We start from the raw sequence: 24,720 nt of genomic DNA on the forward strand, positions 1-24,720 counted from the left end.
TGTAAAGAAAAATATTGCATTCAATCTGAAAACACCAGGTGACTTGAAACCAGATGCATTTTCAAATTAATGCATTTCCCAGTTTCCAAAGCATTTTTTTTGTATCCTAAAACTTTAATATTTCTGTTTCTAAATTCCTTAGCTTTTCAATGATATTCTATAAGTCCACATTATCCCTTTTATTATGTGAGAAAATTTCCTTGATTACAGTTTGTATTTTCCACTATCTTGAAAAAACTACTGCAATTTTCAGAGGTTTGAAAGTTTATCCTCTAGTATACAGCTAAGACGAAGCTCCATGCAAAATTTCATTAAATTTGATCCCGTAGAAGATAAATTATTGTTGTCATCATACAAGTATGATTCCAACAATACAAGTTAAAATAATTTGCTTCTGGCAGAAGCTGACGATGACTTCACTTGAGTAATGCTTTTTGTATGACTGTTTTTTGTTAAAAATTTTTGGAATAATGCAAGTAAAAATGTTTTTAATGTCAAAAGAGCAAGCATAAAATATTTTCTTGTTTAAAATTTCATGCGGGACAATTAGGAAAAAAAAAAAACTGTCTAAAAAAGCCCTTTAGAGGGTGATAATTAAAAAAAGTTAAGAAACAGCTTGAGAGGGGGATACATGGACTAATAGATTAACAGTAGCTGCTGGCAGAGGTGAAAGTGATTCTTGCACTGCTTCCAATAAGAAGCAGTGATTCTTGCACTGCTTCTATTGGAATGAGCGAGCAGCAGCCTGGATAACAAGATGCAGGGGATTTCAGAGACTACTGGAAGTCATTGTGGTACAAGTAAACACATGGGTTTTGTTAGGGTAGCTAAGAATAAGGTGCTTGTATACTTAGCATGTACACCAATGCTAGGAGTTTGCAAAATAAATTTGATGAATTTGAGGTGTTGGTCAAAACATCAAAAGATGTTTTGACCAACCTTGGGTGACACCATGTCTCTGGGATATCAGAGACGTGGTGGTGTCACACAGATATAAGAAATATACAAATGGAATTTGGGGAATACAATGTGTACAGGAGGGATAGACAGGATAGGAAGGGAGGAGGGGTTATGCAATTAGTTAAGAAACACACAAAATCCAAGGAAGTACGCTGTCCAGCCATGTTGACATGGCTAGACAGTGCAGTGTCGAGTCAGTTTGGTGTGAAATAAACATCGATGGGTCAACTGTTGATGATCCTGCACAGGTAGATAAACAAACTAAATGAGTATTTTGCATCTACATTCACACATTCAGGGAGGACAATACCAAAGGTGAATTAAACTCTGGCAGTGAGCTAGATGATTTTGTAATAACTGAGAGCAAAGTGAAGGAGAAATTGTTGAAGATAAACATAAGAAAGGCACCTGGGATGGATGGGATCTATCCAGTTATATTAAAGGAGGCAGCAAAGGAAGTAAGCAAACCCTTAGCCATAATTATGAGAGCTCCCTTGGACTCAGGGGAGGTATCCATGGACTGTAGATGTGCAAATGTTTGTTTGTTTGTTTGTTTGTTTTATGGCGCATTAGCATCTAAGGCTATAATGCGCCAAGTCAAAAAGATGTAGAATATAAAATTGAAATTATTTGTATATTATTTTAAAAGAATATACGATTTAAAACGTTCATGTAGTATAAAATGATAAAAATATTTTAGATTGAATTATTTAGATTAATAAGTTGTAAAAACTTAAAAATAGCTGACATATTGTCATTGTCGTTTAAAACCTGTCTGAGTGTATAAGGTTCAGACAGATGGCTAAAACATAAACGGCGGTCATTATAAAAGGACGGACATTCAATTAAAATATGACGGACTGTTAAAATGGTGTCACAATTTCTACACATAGGACGATCGTCTGCCCTCAGCAGATAGTAATGTGTCAAGTGACAATGTCCTATGCGGAGCCGAGATAGAACAACTTCCTCTTTTCGGTTCCTGCGCAGACTAGACTGCCAAGATGTGCAAATGTGACCCCAATTCACAAAGGAGGATCAAAGGGCACAAGTAATTACAGACCTGTTAGTTTAACTTCTGTTACAGGGAAATTAATGGAGGCACTGGTTAAAGAAGCACTGCAAGATCATATAGACAAGACTTCAGTTATAGCTCAGACACAGCATGGTTTTGTTAAGGGGAAGTCTTGTCTGACCAATTTGACTGGATACTATGATGTAGTCACAAAGGAACTGGATGCAAGGAATAATTCTGATATCATATATTTGGATCTTAGAAAGGCTTTTGATACTGTTGCACATGGAAGACTCCTGCACAAATTGGAGCAGTGTGGCATTGGAGGCAAATTGCTGCTATAGATAAAGAGATGGTTGAGTGGGAAAAGACAGAGTGGTAATCAATGAACACTGCTGTTCGTGGACTAATGTTATTAGTGGAGTCCCTCAGGGTTCAGTGCTGGGTCCATTGTTGTTTTCTGTATTTATTAATGATATTGATGATGGTATATCAGGCTTTTTTTTTTTTTTGGCTGATGCTATATAAGCTTGCTTTCTTGCATCATGTGCCTTTACTAATGGTAACACTGGTGTACAATGTTACAAAAATGTACTATGTACATTAACAGAGCATTATGTGTACTCTGATATGGTATAGCATTTACAAGATCTGTTCCTAAAAATCTGTAACAAGTTTATAAGTAATACTTTAAATATACCTGACTACAGATACATCCTGCCTGTGATATAAATTAACTAATAAATTAATAATGTTAATTATTAATTTATTAAAAATTATTAATTATTAAATTAAAACGTATTGCACAGGTCACAAAGATTTCCATGTTATTCTGGTGAAATTATAGCCTGAACATGAAAATTTCCATTTTGTATCATTGTGTTGTGCATGTTGCAATGGGGGGAAGGGCTAAGAATTAGCACTTTGGAGTATGCTGGAATGACCTAAAATATGACAGAGTTACTAAATCGAAACTTGCTGGACATGTGTGGTAAGATTGATTTCATTCATGTGGATCATATTACAGTTTTTTGTGACATTCATTGTGCCAGAAAAAAATTTAAGAAAGCCTTTTACAACATAGCACTCTTTAGCCTAGCCATCAAAAGGAACAGAATGCTGACATCAGCCCCTTACTGGATCAGTGCTCTCAAACAAGAGACGTTTGCTACTAGAGACGGTCGTGTTCCAAGCCGCTAAGTGGATTTTTCTTATTTATTGATTTGAAATTATTGTTTTTCTAAAACTTTTGATTTAAATTTAGTAGTATAACATTATTTTGTGATTTTCTGATTAACTTGGTGTATTTATTCTTTACTCGGCCTTGTAATTGCATAAAAGTATCGGTAAAGGTTTCCACGTGTTTCAACTCCGCTAGCGTTCGTAATTTTCCCGCCATTGTGATACGATAGTTGTATGCCGTACTAGATAGCGTTAGTTGAACTTCGTTAGCAGTTAAATTGTAAGTTTAAATAAATACATATAACGACTTAGATTACAAACGTAATATAATTAATTATATTTAACATAATTAATAACATAACATAATTAATTATAATTAATTGATAAATTAATAGAATCATGACTCAGACCAGAGCAGCAAAGCAAAAGGCTCAAGCTAATGGAAGCGCTGTGGCTCAGAGCAGAACTGAGGGGGGCAGTTGTCCTCTGACTCACAGCCTTATAAAATGCACTGTTTGCTTGATGTTTGCAGAGCAATCGGGTACGGGACATGATACTGCCAAGGGGGATGTCTTTGTGTGTGCGCGATGCAAGGAGTGTATCGATATCAGGCAACAACTCGGCGTTCTTGTGGGCCTATATGAGAGCTTGAAGGACAGGGTGGATGCCCTCGAAGAAACTAAATTGAGGGGCCCATCAAGCTCTCAGCTGCCCACATCAACGCCAGAGCTTGCACTTGGGCATCGCGTGACACAGAGACGACCCCCAAGGCAGAATGCGCTGGTCCCGAAGGAACTAGTAGTTGTTGGTGACTCTATTTTCAGGGAAACGGGGAACATGCTTTGTAAAAAAGATAGGTGGAACAGGACCAGGGTATGTCTGCCAGGGGCAAAGGTTGATGACGTTGTAGAGCGAATATCATCTTTTAAGGGCACAAAAGGTGATATAGTTGTACACGTTGGCACTAATAATATTAAGAGTAGGAGACCGGCAGAATTACTTAAGTACAGGTCACTGTTGAACAAAAGCCGAGAATTAGGGTTGAATTTGAAAGTGTCTGCAATTCTGCCCAGACACGATAGGAGGGAGTATATGATGAGAGCCTTGTCGATCAATTCGGCCCAGGAAAGATTGTGCAAGGCTCAAGGGGTAGAATTTTTTTCAGCCTGAACTGTACTTGTTAACAGGAGAGATTGCTTCTACAGGGATGGGATACACTTAAATAGAAAGGGTGCAAGAATATTTGCTGATGCTATCGAGGCAGTGTTAGGTGGGTCGGAAAACTGCTAGCTTGGGGGGAGACAAAGACCAATAGATTGACAGTAGCCACTGGCAGAGGTGAAAGAGATTCTTGCACTGCTTCTATTAGAATGAGCAGAAGCCTGAAAAACAAGATGCATGGTATTTCAGAGACTGCTGGGAGCCATTGCGGTACAAATAAACACATGGGTTGTGTTCGGGTAGCTAAGAATAGAAACAGGTGCAGGTATACTTGCGTGTACACCAATGCTAGGAGTTTAGTAAATAAATTTGATGAATTTGAGGTATTGCTCAAAACATCAAAGGCAGATATTGTTGGGATATCAGAGACGTGGTGTCACACAGATATAAGGGATGCAGAACTGCAATTTGGGGAGTACAACATCTACAGAAAGGATAGGAAGGGGGGAGGGGTTATGCTATTAGTTAATTTGTTATTTGGTTTTTAGGAGCATTAGCAACTAAGGCCATATTGCTCCGGTGGTCATTCCCTGACCTTTCCGCATATTCCGTATTTGGTGGTGACGGGCTCGAACCCCGGTCTAATCAAGAAGCGTATGCTACGCACTGCTGCTCCTTCCCACCTGGCTACGGAAGCGCCTGCTATTAGTTAAGAAACACATAAAAACCAAGGAAGTGAAGCCAGTCGACATCGCTGGACAGTGCAGTGTTGAGTCAGTTTGGTGTGACATAAGCATTGGGAGATCAAAATTGAGAGTAGGAGTGTGCTATAGGCCTAATGACTCTGATGAGTATAATAAGGAACTGTACAGGGAAATAGAGTGGGCCAGTAAATCAGAGAGTCTTATAATGGGAGATTTTAATTTCCCAGATATTGACTGGAATTTAGGGGCTGGTTACTCACACACTAGCAGGGCTTTTGTGGATTTATTGGATGATTGTTTTCTACATCAGCATGTTCAGGAGGCAACTAGAGGGAGTAATACTCTTGATTTGATTATCAGCAGTGATTCTTCATGCATTAAGAATCTGCAGATAAATGAACCACTAGGTGGCAGTGATCACAGTGTGCTGAAGTGGGATTTACTGAAAGAGGTAACTACCATTAGGGGTAAAGGGAAGGGTTATTGCTTCCGTAAAGGCGACTACGATGGACTGAGACAGTATTTAAATTCTATACAGTGGGACCAACTGATGATGTTACCAACAGCAAATTCAAAATGGGAAGCATTCAAAGAACATATCTTGGAAGCTACTAGGCTTTACATACCAACTAAGAAATATTGTTCAAGGTTTAGGCCAAAATGGATGTCAGATGAACTAATGAGGCATATGGCAGAGAAGAAAAATGCATGGGATACTTACAAATTAACACATGACACAGAAGCCTATGATAGATACAAGTTGATATGCAACCAAGTTACAAAGGAGGTTAGGCAGGCGAAGGCAGATTACGAGAAATCCTTGGCAAGGGATGCAAAGAAAAACAGCAAAGAGTTCTTTACTTATGTAAACTCTAGAAGGAAGGGGATGAATCAGATTGGTCCACTTGATATTGATGGGCCAACTGTTGATGATCCTGCTCAGGTAGCTAACAAACTAAATGAATATTTTGCATCGACATTCACACATGAGGAGTTATTCAGCAAGGGGAATGCCAGAGGTGTATTCAACTCTAGCAGTAAGCTACAGAATTTTGAAATAACTGGGAGTAAAGTGGAGGAGATACTGTTGAAGATAAACACAAGAAAGGCACCCGGGGTGGATGGGATCTATCCAGTTATATTAAAGGAGGCAACAAAGGAAGTAAGCAAACCCTTAGCCATAATTATGAGAGCTTCCTTGGACTCAGGGGAGGTACCCATAGACTGGAAATGTGCAAATGTGACCCCAATTCACAAAGGAGGATCAAAGGCTGACACAAGTAACTATAGACCTGTGAGCTTAACTTCTGTTCCAGGAAAATTAATGGAGGCACTGGTTAAAGAAGCACTGCAGGATCATTTAGACAAGACTTCAGTTATAGCTCAGACACAGCATGGTTTTGTTAAGGGGAAGTCTTGCCTGACCAACTTGATTGGATACTATGATGCAGTCACAAAAGAACTGGATGCAGGGAATAACTTTGATATTATATACTTGGATCTTAGAAAGGCTTTTGATACTGTTGCACATGGAAGACTGCTACACAAATTGGAGCAGTGTGACATTGGAGGCAAATTGCTGCTATGGATAAAGGGGTGGTTGAGGGGGAGAAGACAGAGAGTGGTAATCAATGGACACTGCTCATCGTGGACTAATGTTATTAGTGGAGTCCCTCAGGGCTCAGTGTTGGGTCCATTATTGTTTTCTGTATTTATAAATGATATTGATGATGGTATATCAAGCTTAATGTCCAAGTTTGCAGATGATACAAAGGTTGGCAGGGTTGTCAAGGACACTACTGACACTACACTGCTGCAACAGGATCTGGAAAGGTTGAGCAGATGGGCTGAGAGGTGGCAAATGAAGTTTAACATTGACAAATGTAAAGTACTACACATGGGAAACAGCAACCCCAGGGCAACGTATCAACTCTGTGGTACTACACTGACAGTGGTAGAGAATGAAAGGGACTTGGGGGTGATTGTGCAGGCAGATATGAAGTTCTCTGAGCAGTGCAGACGGGCTGCAAGAGTAGCTCATGGAGTATTGTCAATGATATACAGGAATTTTTCCAGCAGGGATAAGGAGGTGATTATTTCATTGTATAAGGCAATGGTCAGGCCACACCTAGAGTACTGTATACAGGTCTGGAGGCCTCATTTCAAGAAGGATGTAGAGCTGCTGGAACGAGTACAGAGAAGGGCAACAAGATTAGTGAATGGAACAAAGGGGTGCTCTTACGAGGAAAGGCTTAAGTTTTGCAAATTACAGTGTCTGGAGACTAGGCACCAGCGAGGTGATCTGATAGAGGTGTATAAAGCCTTGAATGGTTTAAGCATGCTCAATGCTGATGGGATTCTTCCTCTAGCTCAGAAAAATCACCTGAGAGGGCATAAATTCAAATTGAGGAAAGACAGATGTAGGATAGACGTGCGGAAATTTGCCTTTAGCCAGCGGGTGGTTGGTTTGTGGAACAGACTGCCATCCCTTGTGGTGGAGGTTGATAGCCTAAATAAGTTTAAGGCTCAGCTGGACAGGTATTTTGAACGAACAGAGGGGTGAAGTGGAAGTGGGTTTTTTTTTTTTTTTGGCTGATGCTGCATAAGCTTGCTTTCTTGCATCAAGTGCCTTTACTAATGCTAATGCTAATGCTAACAATAGTCAACTGTATCAACCTCCTATTGCTATCTTTCAACTTCCCCCAAAGCCTTGTACTGGTTGCCTCAGAGTCAACCAAACTGATCACTCTGAAGACAACCAACTTTGTTCAACTGTGTGGTAATCAATGAACACTGCTCTTCGTGGACTAATGTTATTAGTGGAGTCCCTGAGGGTTCAATGTTGGGTCCATTATTGTTTTCTGTATTCATTAATAATATTGATGATGGTATATCAGGCTTAATGTCCAAGTTTGCAGATGATACAAAGGTCAGCAAGGTTGTTAATGACACTAATGACAGTACGCTGCTGCAACAGGACCTAGAAAAGTTGAGCAGATGGGCTGAGAGGTGGCAACTGAAGTTTAACATTGACAAATGTAAAGTACTGCATATGGGAAGTAGTAACCCCAGAGTAACGTATCGACTGTGTGGTACTACATAGAGAGTGAAAAGGACCTGATGGTAACTGTGCAGGCAGATATGAAGTTTTCTGAGCAGTGCAGACGGTCTGCAAGAGTAGCTCATGGTGTCTTTTCAATGATATACAGGAATTTTTCTAGCAGGGATAAGGAGGTGATTATTCCCTTGTATAAGGCAATGGTCAGGCCACACCTTGACTACTGTATACAGGTCTGGAGGCCTCATGTTAAGAAGGATGTAGAGTTGTTGGAACGAATTATTAAGATTTGTGAATGGAACAAAGGATTGCTCTTACGAAGAAAGGCTTAAGTTTTGCAGATTACAGCGTTTGCAAGTTGACTGAATTTACAGCAGATTGCAAGTTGATCTGACTGAGGTGTATAAAGCTTTGAATGGTTTGAGCATGCTCAATGCTGATGGGATTTTTCCTCTTGCTCAGAATAATCACCTGAGAGGACATAAATTCAAATTGAGGAAAGACAGTTGTAGGATAGTTGTGCAGAAGTTTGCCTTTAGCCAGCGGGTGGTCGATTGCTGGAACAAACTTCCATCTGTCGATTGCTGGAACAAACTTCCATTTGAGAATGCTCAACGCTGATGGGATTCTCTCTCTTGCTCAGAATAATCACCTGAGAGGGCATAAATTCAAATTGAGGAAAGACAGATGTAGGATAGACGTGCGGAAATTTGCCTTTAGCCAGCGGGTGGTTGGTTGGTGGAACAGACGTCCATCCCTTGTCGTGGAAGTTGATAGCCTAAATAAGTTTAAGGCTCAGCTGGACAGGTATTTCGAACGAACAGAGGGGTGAAGTGGAAGTGGTTATTATTTATTTATTTTATTTTTTGGTTGATGCTGCATAAGCTTGCTTTCTTGCATCAAATGCCTCTACTAATGCTAATGCTGTCATTGTGGAAGTTGCTAGCTTAAACAGATTCAAGGCAGAACTAGACAAACATTTGGAGCAAGTGAATGGGTGAAATGAGAAGAGTGTGTGTGTTTTTGGTTGATGCTATATTAGCTTACTTTCCTGCATTATGTGCTAATGCTAACTGTGTATGCAATGAACACACCCTGCTGTACTGTGGTACTCTTGAAGCAAGTTTTCCATGTATGCCTGTAGCTTTGTCACCAGTCTACTTCTTTACTACATTTATAATTGACCTGTATTTTAAAAACAGCTGTTGATATCCCTAGTTTTTTACTACTGCAGTCTCATTCGGTTTCATGTGTTTTTGATGACTGTTAATATCTTTTTAAACCTTTTTTTTTTTTTTTTTTAAATGATGAATAAAGTGGCTCTTTCCAGAACTGTATGTGTCAACATTTAAGTAATACTGTTGGACCTATGAACTGTATTTCCAATGTTTAGTGACTAATTTTAATATAACTTTCATACCTGATACTGTCATCCACTTTATACATATGACTATCATTGTTTATTAGATTCCAATCAGGACTGTGAATCTTTAATGATCACTTTTTATTTTGGTATATTTCAAACAGCTGTTTTACTCCTATAAGTGTGCATCCTTACAGTTATTCCAACTGTTACTTTGTTCCAAGTAGGCTAAACAGATCTATCTCTCTCTCTCTCTCTCTCTCTCTCTCTCTCTCTCTCTCTCTCTCTCTCTCTCTCTCACACACACACACACACACACACCATAAACTTCTCCTACCACACTATATTCTTATTCAAGAATGATATATTAGTTAAAAAGAAAAAAACTGAATCAAAAATGATAAATAAACTCACACCACTTCAAGTGTAAGGACAGTGATTTTGGTTTTCCTAATAATCTTGGAGTGGAGCATTTCCCTGGACATACTGGAGCTGTTGTTATAGCACCCACTTCAGAATACTAAAATAACAGAAACTTTTGATTTAATTTAGTATGTTAAAATTTTCTCAAATACTCATTTTGTCTAAAGTAATACCTAGCAGCATTTCAAAAATTAATAAGTCCAATTTAAATAAATTACTTATTTATTTTTTTTAGTTCTCTCTTTATAGCTCTGCATGTGTGAAGTTTGCACAAATTTATTTTTTGAAATTATACTGTTTTCTTGTACATACATGTACATTCTTTTACCCATATATAATAGCCTTTATCTTATTTATCCATGTTATTTCCCTGTTATCCGTTATTAATGAGATTTTAGAACTGGCTGAGTTCTAAAATCTTTCTCAAGCTCCGAATTATTCACTGATAATTCAGAGTTTGAGAAATATCTCCCATTTCTGAAATAACAGTCCCAAGAGCAAAATGTTCCTGAGTAAGGATAATAATGCAGAATATCGGATGTCTAAAATCATTTAACCGTTTTCTGGATAGTATATATGTAACTTGGAATAAGTTTTATTTTTCTTGAGGAATCTGGAATTTCTTTTTAGAAACTGTGAAACTATGTACATAAATGCTTTTTAATATAATTCTTTTCCTTAATAAAAATATATTATAATTCTTTTCCACAAAATCAAATTCAATTTAAAATGTAAAAAAAAAAAAAAAATTATCATTACTTTTTCTCCCCTCAATGTAATAACATCTCCTACATATATATATATATATATATATATATATATATATATATATATATACATACACAGTTGAAGCTCTATATAATTACCCTCCAGGGGAATGAGAAAACAGTTATTATATCCGAAGGGTGCTATATCAATTGTTCATAAAATAGCATTAGGTTAATGAGAAATTGGCTGGGACCAATCACATAGGATGTTATAACGTTTGGGATGTTAAAAAGAGGGTTGCTATAAATAGCTTCGACTGTGTGTTTGTTTTTAAATCAATATAAAGACAGTTTTACTAGTAAACACAGTTAATAGATGGCAGCATGTCCCTATAGAATTTCAATACAATGTACATATACAGATATAATTTGTTGATGTTGTATCGAAACAACCTTCAATATGCGCGTGTTTGTGTGGAGGGGTAGGTGGATGTTATTGTAGGGTTTTAGGTACATCAATGACAGACCATACTGCACTGTTATGTATTATGTCTGTATGTTGTGTGGGCTGAAAAAACAGAATAACTCATGGAGGTAAGCTTATTCCTCTGCTTGAGATTGGTCAACTACAGCTTTGAGTGAAGACTAGAAAATTCTCAAATTAAGAAGTGTAAAAATCATGTAGAATAGCCCACAGTGGAAACAGAACAGCCAATTATGTTGTTGATATGTTGTGATTAAGTTAATATGCGATGAAACCTAGCATCAATTAGGAGATAAAAGATTGTAGTAAGAGTATATAGCATCTCAATTCCTTTGTTGCCTAACAGTTTACAAGACATAGGGCACAGTAAAGTAAATGACAAAAATAGCAAAGTGTAGATTGGTGGTGGCTCAGGTATTTCAGGGATCCCAAGTCTGTTCATTTAGTTAGAAACTTGAACAATTGCTAGCCACACTACATATGAATTTAAATGTTAGTTAGGTATGAAAGGAAAACCACTATTAATATGAATTATATATATAAAAAAAGAATTTATAGATGAAAATCAAAATAATAAAGAGGAATATACTATAAATATTTAAGAATAGATAATACAAAAATATAAATTTAAAGTTGATTAGTCTGTAAATAACATTTAATTACTTATGACACCATCCTTATTAAACCATCAAAATATTAAATAATTTATATTAGTACCTTAGCAGAATGGCCAAGCCAAGGAAGAAGCGAATACAAAGAAAATCAGTTATTACAATAACAAAAGAGAAGAGGGTAGGATGGAGATAAATTGATAATAGGGGAGTTGCAGTAATCAAGCTGCCTCTGCCATGTTGGGAGGCAACTTACTCCAGTGTTCAACAACCAGGTGCCCATAGGTGAGGTTCACGAGACCTAATCTTCTGTTATTTCCTGACATTTCAATATTTGTGCCTCCTGGTTCTTGTCCCACCTATGAGGAAGAACAGACTTTTCTCATCCATTTTACTCAACCCTTCGGTGCCTTATAATACACCTCAATCAGATCTTTTTAGGTATCTAACTGTCAAACTCTTTGCAGTCCATACCTTCAAAGCCACTCTTCATATGTGCACTAATTTGTACTCATCACTAATCTTGATGCCTTCCTTTGAACCCTCTCCAGAAGCCTTTTTTTTTTTTTTTTTTTTTTTTTTTTTTTTTTTTTTAGGTATGGCCTCTAAGAACTGAATAGAACTGAATGGAAGCATTCAAGGAACTAATCATGGAAGCTACTAGGCTTTACATACCAACTAAGAAATATTGTTCAAGGTTTAGGCCTAAATGGTTGTAAGATGAACTAATGAGACATGTGGCAGAGAAGAAAAATGCATGGAATACATACAAATTAATGGGTGACATGGAAGCCTATGATAGATATAAGTTGGTCTGTAACCAAGTCACAAAGGAGATTAGGCAGGCAAAGGCAGACTACGAAAAATCCTTGGCAAAGGATGCAAAGAAAAACAGAAAAGAGTTCTTTACCTATTTAAACTCAAGAAGGAAAGGGATGAATCGGATTGGTCCACTGGATATTGATGGTTCAACAGTTGAGGATCCTGCTCAGGTGGCTAACAATCTAAACGAGTATTTTGCATCTACATTCACGCATGAGGAGTTATTCAGGAAGGAGAATGACGTAGGTAAAGTAAACGTTGGCAGTGAGCTAGATGATTTTGTAATAACTGAGAGGAAAGTGGAGGAGAGATTGTTGAGGATAAACATAAAAAAAGGTACCTGGGGTGGATGGGATCTATCCAGTTATATTAAAGGAGGCAGCAAAGGAAGTAAGCAAATCCCTAGCCATAATTATGAGAGCTTCATTGGACTCAGGGGAGGTACCCATAGACTGGAGATTTGCAAATGTAACCCCAATTCACAAAGGAGGATCAAAGGCTGACACAAGTAATTATAGACCTGTTAGTTTAACTTCTGTTCCAGGTAAATTAATGGAGGCACTGGTTAAAGAGGCACTGCAGGATCATCTAGACAAGAATTCAGTTATAGCTCAGACGCAGCATGGTTTTGTTAAGGGCAGGTCTTGCCTGACCAATTTGATTGGATACTATGATGTAGTCACAAAAGAACTGGATGCAGGGAATAACTTTGATATTATATATTTGGATCTTAGAAAGGCTTTTGATACTGTTGCACATGGAAGACTGCTGCACAAATTGGAGCAGTGTGGCATTGGAGGCAAATTGCTGCTATGGATAAGGGGATGGTTGAGTGGCAGAAGACAGAGCGTGGTAATCAATGGACACTGCTCAATGTGGACTAATGTTATTAGTGGAGTTCCTCAGGGTTCAGCGTTGGGTCCGTTGTTGTTTTCGGTGTTTATGAATGATATTGATGATGGTATATCAAGTTTAATGTCCAAGTTTGCAGATGATACAAAGGTTGGCAGGGTTGTTAAGGACACTACTGACGCTATGCTGCTGCAACAGGATCTGGAAAGGTTGAACAGATGGGCTGAGAGGTGGCAAATGAAGTTTAACATTGACAAATGTAAAGTACTACATATGGGAAACAGTAACCACAGAGCAACGTATCAACTCTGCGGTACTACACTGACAGTGGTGGAGAATGAAAAGGACCTGGGGGTAATTGTGCAGGCAGATATGAAGTTCTCTGAGCAGTGCAGACGAGCTGCAAGAGTAGCTCATGGTGTCTTGTCAATGATATACAGGAATTTTTCTAGCAGGGATAAGGAGGTGATTATTCCCTTGTATAAGGCAATGGTTAGGCCACATCTTGAGTACTGTATACAGGTCTGGAGGCCTCATTTCAAGAAGGATGTAGAGCTGCTGGAACGGGTACAGAGAAGGGCAACAAGATTAGTGAATGGAATAAAGGGTTGCTCTTACGAAGAAAGGCTTAAGTTTTGCAAATTACAGAGTCTGGAGACTAGGCACCGGCGAGGTGATCTGATAGAGGTGTATAAGGCTTTGAATGGTTTGAGCATGCTCAATGCCAATGGGATTCTTCATCTTGCTCAGAATAATCACCTCAGAGGGCATAAATTCAAATTGAGGAAGGACAGATGTCGGATAGATGTCCGGAAATTTGCCTTTGGCCACCGGGTGGTTGGTTGGTGGAACTGACTTCCATCACTTGTTGTTGAAGTTGATAGCCTAAACAAATTTAAGGCTGAACTGGACAGGTATTTCGAATGAACGGAGGGGTGAAATGGGAGTGTGGTGTGTGTTTTTTTTTTTTTTTTTTGGCTGATGCTGAATAAGCTTGCTTTCTTCCATCATATGCCTCAACTAATGCTAATGCTAATGTGGTCTAACCATTGTTTTGTATAGAGGAATAATGATATCATTCTCTCCACTAAAAAAGGTCCCATAAATAATGGACAGGATATCGTGTGCTTTTCTAGCTTCCTGTTTGCAGTGCATGGAAAATTTCATGTTAGATCAAATCCCTTTGTCTTGAACCACTTTTAGCTCTACGCCCCCACTGATTATATGAGTCCAGGATTTCTGTACCCCAAGTACATAAGCTTAAATTTAGAAGCACTGAACTTTTTAGTTGCCATTTTTTGGGCCATATATGCAGGCCAAAATCAGAATAAAAATCAAGTTAAAATCAGTCTTTTTGAAGAAACAAGGGTCTGGCTTGAATTGTGAACTACTCTTCCAAACTTCAAATACATTGAAGAAACTTTGTTAGCTTCTTTTCAGTACTCTTATTGATACTATTTATGAAAATTATAAATAGGAGGAGAACCAACACTGATCTCTGAAGGACCTAACTTGTTACATTAGTCCAGATTGAAGGCCAGCCATTTATGACAACCCTGTCTCCCATCAATTAGTCAGCCTACAAGACCACTTACCTGAGGGGTGGTATCAAAAGCTTTACTAACTAAAATCTAGATATATAAGATAAAAATTGTTACTTGTCCAACTGTTTAATGACTACATCATAGTAATTTGCCACACTGGTCACATATAACCTTACCTTAACAAACTCAGGCTAGGATTTATTCAAGATAACCATTCTTGTAGAGATGGTCCTGAATTGCATTGTTAACCACAGACTTCAAGACCTTCCTTAACACAGTAGTCAAACTCACTGGCCTACAGTTACCAAACTCTTCTTTTGCACCACCTTTGAGGATTGAAGAGGCATCAGAACTGCTTATTCTTCCCAGAATCTAATTGCACTGTCATTAATACCTCCAAAGGTTTCATACATCAACATGCAGCTTTTTAAATTCTAACTGAATATATATCATCCTTCCTGGGGACTTGATCTTCAGTCTCAGTAGATCTGATGTTAAAGTGCTGTTATTATCACTTTAACATTAAAGTGATAATAAATGATAATTCTTCATGCATTAAGAATATCTGATATTAAAGTGATAAATATTATCACTTTAACATCAGATCTCTGAGATCATCATATCACTTATTTCATAACAAGCTCTGGGTTTTTACTGGATGACTGTTTTCTGCAGCAACATGTTATAGAAGCAACAAGAGAAAGCAATACTCTTGATTTGATTATCAGCGGTAGCTCTTCATGCATTATGAATATCCAAATAAAGGAGCCACTAGGTGGCAGTGATCATAATATATTGATGTAGGATATACTTAAAGATATAAGTACTGTTGGGGTAAAGGAGAAGGGATTTTGCTTTAATAAAGGTGACTACAGTGGTAGTCACCTTTATTTAGTCAGTGAAACCAACTAATGATGTTACCAATTGCAAATTCTATATGGGAGGCATTCAGAGAAGAAATCATAGAAGCTGCTAAGCTTTTTATACTAACAAATATATATATATATATTCAAGGTTTAGACCTAAATGGATGTCAGAAGAACTGATGACACTAGTAGCAGAGGGAAAAAAAAAAAAAAAACCCTTGGGATGATTATAAATTAGTAGGGGACATGGAATCCTACAAATACAAACTGGTATGCAATCAGGTCACTGGTGATGTGGGGGGGGGGAAGTTCTTGACTAAGAATTCAAAGAAAAGTAGCAAACAATTCTTTGCTTTTTTGTTCTACTCAATCTGCTCAAAAAGTAAATGCAATAATTACATTTACATTCATGTGTAAAGAAATTTTAGGGATGAGAACACGAGAAGTACACTAAGTTGTAACTGGTAGCTAAACGACTTCATTATAATAACTAAGAAGAAAGAGGAAGAGAGAGTTCCAAAGCTAAAAATAAATAAGGCTGAGCAGATCTAGCCAGTTCTTTTTAAAAAGATCTAGACAAATTAGATGTGCTGAGAAGTGGTAAGACGTTTTAACATTGACAAATGCAAGGCACTGCATATGGATAGCATTAATCCCAGAATAACATACCAATTTCATTCTTCACCACACTCAAGGTGGTGAAGAATGAAAGAGACCTGGGTAGGGGGTAGAATAATTTGTACAGTCCGACATGGAAGTTCTCTGTGCATTTCAGACAGGCTACTAGAACAGCTTACAGGATCCTGTCAATACATTAGCATTTAGCATTAGTGGAGGCATGATGCAAGAAAGCAAGCTTATACAGCATCAACCAAAAAAAAAAAAAAAAAAAACCCTTTCCCATTTCACCCATCCAGTCACTCTGTTTAGATCAGCCTTAAATTTATTTAAGTTATCAACTTCCACAACAACAGAAGGTAGTCTGTTTCAGAAATCAACCTGCTGGCTTCTGCCCATCTATTCTGCAACCGTCTTCCCTCAATTTGAATCTATGCCCCCCTCAGATTCATAATCTGAGCAAGTGGGAGAGTCCCATCAGATTGAGCCTGCTCAAACCATTCAAGACCTTATACACCTCAATTAGATCACCTCACAGATGCCTAGTCTCCAGACACTGCAATTTGCAGAACTTTCTTGGTAAGAGCACACCTTTGTTCCCAATCTTGTTCTGGCAACCTTCCTAAAATGAGGCCTACAGACCTGTATGAGTACTCAAGGTGTGGCCTGACCACTGCCTTATACAAAGGGATAATCAACTCCTTATCCCTGCTAGCAAAATTCCTGTCTGCACTGCTCAGAAAACTTCATATCTGACTGTACCAATAACCCCCAGGTCTTTTTCATTCTCCACCAACCTGAGTGTAGTACCGCACAGTTAGCATGTTAATCTGGGGTTACTGCTATCCATATACAATACTTTACATTTGTCAATGTTAAACTTCAGTTGCCACATCTCAGCTGTTCTTCCCAACTTTTTTAGATCTTGTTGCAGTAGTGTACTGTCATTAACAACTCTGCCAACCTTTGTATCGTCAGAAAACTTGGACATTAAGCCTGATATACCTTCATCAATATCATTGATAAATAAACAAAACAACAATGGGCACAACACTGAACTACGGGGGACTCCACTGACAACATTAGTCCACAAAGATCAATGTCCCTTCATTACCGCTCTGTCTTCTCCTACTCAGCCATCCCTTTATCCACAGCAGTAACTTGCCCTTAACGCTATACTGCTCCAATTTGTACAGCAGTCTTTAATGTGCATTCAATAGCTTTCCTCAAATCCGAGTATATGATATCAAAATTATTTTTTTGCATCCGGTTCTTTTGTGACCACATCATAATATCCAATCAAACTGGTCAGACAAGACTTCCCCTTAACAAAGCCATGATGTGTTTGTAATTATCGGATATTCTACAGATTGGTGTAACTTCAGGAGTGGGCTCCCTCAAGGAATAGTTCTTGGACTACTGTTGTTTCTCCATTTCATAAATGACATTGACAAAGGGATAGAAGGCTTGATGTCAAAATTTGAAGATGACAAAGATTGGCAGAGTCATTAATGACCAGTGCAGAGCAGCAGTCCTTCAGAATGGCTTGAACAGATTTCAAAGATGATCAATAAGTGGCAGCTAGGTTTTAATGCTGCCAAATGCAAGGTCTTATGTGCTTCCATAGCCAGGTGGGCAGGAGCAGCAGTGCGTAGCACATGCTTCTTGATTAGACTGGGGTTCGAGCCCGTGACCACCAAATACAGAGGATGTGGAAAGGTCAGGGAATGACCACCGCATATCCCCGGAGCAATATGGCCTTAGTTGCTAATGCTCCTAAAAACCAAATAACAAACAAACAACAATAACAACAGCCTTGTCTTACACTTGGGGAATAGCAAACTACAAATAAATTATACACTTGGTAGTTGAATTAAAAACAGTGGAGGAGGAAAAGGAATCTGGGAGTTATGATACAGGCAGATATGAAGTTTTCTTTGCAGCATAAACAGGCAGCCAGAAAAGCCCATGGTGTCCTATCGATGATTTATTGAATGTTATCCAATAGAGATAGGGAAGTTATAATCCCACTGTATAAGGAAATTGTAAGACCACATTTGTAATACTGTGTTAAAGTATGGAGACCTCGTTTGTAAAAAAATAATAATAAATAAATAAATAAATAAAAAAAAAAAAATTGAGCTTCTTGAAATGGTCCAAAGACGGGCAAACTCAAATGGTGAGATAAGCAGAAGGACAACCATATGAGGAAAGATTCTGATTATGTAGGATACAGAGCTTGGCAACCAGGCACCTCAGAGGTGACCTGATTGAGATTTTTAAAGCTCTGAGAGGGATTAGTAAAATTAACAAAAGTGGAATTTTCACTGTTATAAAGAATTCAAGAATTAGGGTCATACATTCAAATTACAGGAGTTAAGGTTTAGATTAGATTGTAGGAAGTTTTAAAAGTCGATTGCTGGAACAAGTTGGTAGCAGGTAGTTGAGGCTGACAGTTTGAGTAAATTCAAAGATCAACTGGTTAATTATGTGTGAAGAGGGGAAGAATATAATTTGAATTTTCTTATCTATTCAGGTTTTTTTTTTTTTTTTTTTTTTTGACAGTGCAGCAAAAGCCTGTGGCTTCCTTGCACTATTACTATATACAGTGGCAGGCAAGAAAATTGTATCACCTTAAAAAAAAGTAACATTTGTAGTGAAACATATAAGATATTGTTTGATTACAGTCATTTTGTTTGTCGCAAAGTAATAGAGGCATGTGATGCAAGAAAGCAAGCGTATGACATATATAGCATCAGCCAAAAAAAAAAAAAAAAAAAAATACAACTTTTCCCTCCAAAAGTCTGACCAGTTCCTACTTGAATTTATTTAAGCTATCAACTTTCACAACGGCAGTTGGAAGTTTGTTCTAGCAATTAATCACCTGCTGGCTAAAGGCAAATTTCCACACATCTATTCTACAACTGTCTTTCCTCAATTTGAATTTATGCCACCGTACGTTTATAATCTGAGCAAGTGGAAGAATTCCATCAGAATTCAGCGTGTTCAACCAATTCAAGGCCTTATACATATCAATGAGATCACCTCGCAGGTGCCTGGTCTCCAGCCGCTGCAATTTGTAAAATTTAAGTCTCTCTCTCTCTCTCTTGGTAAGAGGACCCCTCACCAATCTTGTTGCCCTTCTCTGTACACACTCGAGCAAATCTACATCCTTTCTAAAATGAGGCCTCCAGACCTGTAAGCAGTACTCAAGGTGTGGTTTGACCATTGCCTTATACAAAGAGATAATCACCTCCTTTTACCTGCTAGCAAAATTCCTGTATATCATTGACAAAATCCTATGACCTGCTCTTGCAGCCTGTCTGCATTGTCAGATAACGCTTCTATTGCATCAGACAGTAATTGCAGGATATTGCATCAGCCATTTCTATAAATATGCTGTTGGAAGAGTATATATGCTGATTAGTATCTTGTTTTGCAGGGGTGTAAGCATGGCTCTGTATGTTCTTCAGTTGACACCAAGAAAAAAAAAAGTGTAGCTGTCACTCTGTCCCAAGAAGAGCTTTCTATGCGTGCTATCGCTGATAAAATAGGCTGCCACCAGTCTGTTTGTTGTTGTTGTTTGTTATTTGGTTTTTAGGAGCATTAGCAACTAAGGCCATATTGCTCCGGGGATATGCGGTGGTCATTTCCTGACCTTTCCGCATCCTCCGTATTTGGTGGTCACGGGCTCGAACCCCAGTCTGATCAACTACGCACTACTGCTCCTGCCCACCTGGCTACAGAGGTGCCCTGCGACCAGTCAACAGTATCCTGGATGCTGAAATTAAAGTGTGAAACTGGTGATGTGAAGAGAAGCCCTGGATCAGGCCATAAGAGAGTGGCTATGCCTTCCCAAGATTGATATTTAAAATGGCTATGACTTTGTAATTGCCATGCTAGTGCTCCTGATCTAAAACTGGATTTTGAGATGGCCTCTGTGTTGAAACAAGTGGAAGAACTACCCACAGACAGCTTTTGGAATGCAGTCGGATTGCCTATCGGCCCAAGAAGAAGCCTTTGTTGATCCAATAAATGAGGAAGAAGTGACTTGCTTGGGCTAAAACGCATGTTTCATGGACAAAACAGCAATGGGACATATTTTCTAAAAAAATCGAAATTCAACCTGTATGGTTCGGATGGGCAGCAATATGTCAGAAGACAAAAATCGGAGGCATACCATCCTGACTGCATAACACCGACTGTAAAATTCCCCACCGGTCAGATGGTCTGGGGATTCATAACAAGCAAAGGGGTGGGGCAAATTAAGTTTATTAACGGAACAGTAAATGCAGAAACCTACACTACTATCTTGGAGGAAACCTAAAACCCGTTATTAGGGTTCACCACACTGATGTCCAAAACTGTATTTTTAAACAGGACTCAGAACCTTGCCACACAGCAAAATTGGTAAGTTTTACGCTATTTAGATTTAATGATGAGTTTGTCTTCTTGTCTCTCATACTTACACCAATGTTTTCCCTCATTTTTCTCCCTTAAGGTGCAATCATACCTCAGAAATACTGGCATTACAGTGTTAGACTGGCACGACAACAGTCCAGATTTGAACCCTATTGAAAATTGCTGGTACATAATGCCGTCTAAAATTACTCAGAAGAAGCCAACAATTAAGATTCAGCTGCAGGCGAGCATTGTAAGGGTATGATACCATGAAATTGGGCAACCGTATATCCAGAAGTTGATTAACTCTATGCCAGATCGTTGCATGACTGTAATTGCAGCTCCAGGAGGAACAACAAAATATTGAGGACTTATTTTGCTGCTTTACAGTACATAATACTATTATGTTAACTTGTCATTTCAGTTTGTACATGTAAATGCAATAAAATATATGTTTGGTTGTCATAATTGCCATTTACATGATTTCTCATATTTCCATTAATTATGCATTATACCCTTTGGGAAGATATTTATGGCAATTAGGTATATCAGGTGGAGTCTTTTTATTGGATTTCATTCACAGAGATATATATCTCTGTGAATCTAACAAATGCATTTCGAACATTTCTGTAACCGTCAATGTAGCACAAAACACACTATTTGCAAAATTCACAAGTGATGCAGTTTTTTTTTGTCTGCCACTGTATATATAATTGTCATATAAATGACAATACAAATCACAAGAACATGATTATATGTGACTATTCCATGTTTTTTACTTGCTTTGTTCAATTAAACTCTTCACTTCACTGTCATCCATTTTATCATCTTATGATAAAATGGATGACAAAGATTAACAAATCTATGGCTTCGAGGATAGATATCTTGATTTCTCATAGTATATTAGATATTTGTATCAAACGGCATATTGCAGTTTCTCTCTCTCTCTCTCTAGTTAATCAAGTCCAAGAAATATATTATTTCATTATACTCCCCTCTCTTGAAATAAAGCTCTTTCCTGTACCTTTGCCCACACAAGTTTTATTTTGATACCACCTATTTTATGGTAATGTGGTCCCACCACCTATTGATCCCACCACTGCCAAGTTTTTGATACTGTTCAGTTTCTTAACAAGAACCATATCTAGGACATTAAAGTTCTTTGTATTCTCATACTTACTGGGATAAGTAGCAATCATTTAGCTTGTTCTAAAAACCATTATATAGTGTATTTTGAGGGTTTAGTGTCAAACAGAGTTAACTACAAAATTGCTTTCTTTCTTTTTTTTTGAGATAACTTTAGTTTTACTTTATACAAATAACAATGCATATTATGTCATAGAACTGTATCTCTCTAGTACTTTATATGTTGGCTTGGGTGTAAGTACATTTCTGGTAAACTAAGAAAATGTCAAATGCCTTTTTCTTGGTTAATTACAAAAACGTTGTTTGACACTAAACCCTCGATTTTTAGTATACGTATTCCAGTCTATAAGAGGTAAGCTGAATTTGGCCATAACGAGACATAATGAGTCATTTGGCCTGATAGTCATCAGGCCAAATGTCTCTCAAGAGTACTGGTAGAAATATATCAAAACATATTCTTGCTTCCCTTTACTGCAAGACATTTCACACCACATTCACACTGATCTCAAGGGAATATTCTTGTCAACTTCAGGCATTCAGAAGTATCACTTCCCCCATCCCTCCCATCTCTTCTGAAACACCCCCCAGGGGCTCACATCTGGTGAGTATGGGCTTGGCACACCCAGGGTCCTTAGCTGGATATCATCATTTTTCTCTTTTTTGGTGATTCCCTTTTACTTCTGACACTTTCTCTCTCTCTCTCTCTCTCTCTCTCTCTCTCTCTCTCTCTCTCTCTCAGGATAATTCAGAATGTTTTTTTTTTGGCTGGTGCAGAAAAAGCCTCAAGGCTTCCTTGCACCATATGGCTAATTATAATAATAATAATAATAAATGCAATATTTTCTGAAATTAACTTCTACATCTTGCATCTCTGTGGCATGAAATCTCAGTAAGCCCAATATATCAGCATTAGCTGACTTCAAAAAGCTCAAGTGCATTTAATTTGTTTACAATATCATGCATTATTGTATAGACAAATTAAGTTTTGTATTTTAATGCTTTTGACAATGCTTCTGACAGGTAGTTACATTTTTTTCCATGTTATCTTAGATTACTGGTGGATATTGCCTCTATTCTGCAAATTTGCAGAATCTCAAGGACTGTCAGTAATGAACACTTTTTTCAAGAAAAGGATGAATAGAAAGTGGACATGGAAGAGTCCAAATGGATTAACAACTAATGAAATCGACTTCATCCTCACTAACAGGAGATATATTGTGAATGATGTTACCGTCCTGAATAAGGTAAATGTTGGAGGTGATCACAGAATGGTAATATGTACACTTGATATAGATGTAGGAAAGAAAAGGAAAAAACTGACTCGAGTAAATAATACAAAGGTCTTTGAGATAACAGAGGAGGAGAAAAAGCAGTATGTACTGGAACTTAAAAACAAGTTTGAGCTTCTGCAGACTGCTCAGGACCAAGATATCGACGAGGAATATTACAACTTTCTGAAAGTGATAAAGCCCAAGAAACCTATAGGGAAACAGAAATCCAAAGAAGAAAAAATTAGTCAAGAAACACGTCATGATGAACCGAAGATGACAAATGAAGAGCAAGAAAAACACTGACAGGGAGAAAATTGTGTATACTGAGTTATGCAAAGCCATTAGAAAGAGACTCAGAGAGGACATAAGAATATTTAACACAAGAAAAGTGGAACAAGCATTAAGGGAAAACAAAGGATTTAAATCAGCCATGAGCAGTAATACAGAAAGACAAATGATACTGAAACTGAAGAATAGCGATGGTGTACTTATAAACAGCAGAGAAAGCATAATTCAAATAGCAGAAGACTACTATAGAGAATTATACAAGGAGCGAGGGAATGATACCAGCAGTGGGGAAGATGGATTGCAAAGTAGCAACACATACGACATACCCGATATTCTTCCTGATGAGGTAGAACATGCATTGAAGAAAATGAAGAATCGGAAAGCCCTGGGGGAAGATGAAGTTACTGTAGAGTTGTTAAAATTGGGAGGAAGAGACATAACACAAAAACTGGCAAGGCTCTTCACAAAGTGCATTAGAAAAGGTGCGATGCCTAAGCAGTGGAATAATGCAATCATAGTTTTGCTGCATAAGAAAGGAGATAAATCAGAAATTGGAAATTATAGACCAATTAGCTTGTTATCCCACATCTACAAGTTGTTCACAAGGGTCATTACTAACAGATTAGAAAGAATACTTGATGAGAATCAACCGAAAGAGCAAGTTGGCTTTAGGACAGGATTCTCTACTATGGATCACCTTCATGTAATATCACAGCTAATGGAGAAAGCAAATGAATATTAAACACCATTATGCCTGGCATTTGTGGATTATGAAAAGGCATTTGACTCCATACAGCATAAGGCAATGTTTCGGGCACTGCAAAGACAAGGCATAGATACCCCATATATTATGATTTTGAAGAAAATATATGAGAGTACTACCTCCTTTATTAGACTAGACAAAGACAGTAGCAAATTTAAAATCGAGAAAGGAGTTCGACAAGGAGACACAATATCTCTGAAGCTGTTTACTGCTGCCCTTGAGGAAGCTTTCAGAGGATTAGACTGGTCACAGAAAGAAGTCAATGTGAACGGAGAGTACCTAAACCATTTACGATTTGCAGATGACATTGTGGTTATAAGCCACGATCCCAAAGAATTAGAGGAAAATCTTAATCAGTTATGCACAGTTAGTAAGGATTTTGGACTAAAGTTGAATATGGCTAAAACAAAAGTAATGATGAACAAGTATGCCACGGAAAGGGAAATGCTGATTAAAGGAGCAGTAATTGAAAAGGTGGAGT

At 37.9% G+C, this 24,720-nt stretch overlaps 1 protein-coding gene across 5 annotated transcripts in view; it reads right to left on the reverse strand.

Moving 5' to 3' along the window:
* Nucleotides 1-24,720, reverse strand: part of LOC150091709 (fibronectin type-III domain-containing protein 3A-like) — a 489,490-nt gene that overhangs the window by 107,309 nt on the left and 357,461 nt on the right. For all 5 annotated transcript variants that reach the window (XM_090376531.1, XM_090376557.1, XM_090376540.1 and 2 more), the window contains one exon: nucleotides 9,858-9,963. In XM_090376531.1, the coding sequence (XP_090232657.1) occupies nucleotides 9,858-9,963 (106 nt within the window). The remainder of the gene's footprint in view (nucleotides 1-9,857; nucleotides 9,964-24,720) is intronic.

Source organism: Mastigoproctus giganteus, chromosome 1 (genome assembly GCF_048544385.1).
Source record: "Mastigoproctus giganteus isolate SK-2022 chromosome 1, ASM4854438v1, whole genome shotgun sequence".
Classification (NCBI taxonomy): domain Eukaryota; kingdom Metazoa; phylum Arthropoda; class Arachnida; order Uropygi; family Thelyphonidae; genus Mastigoproctus; species Mastigoproctus giganteus.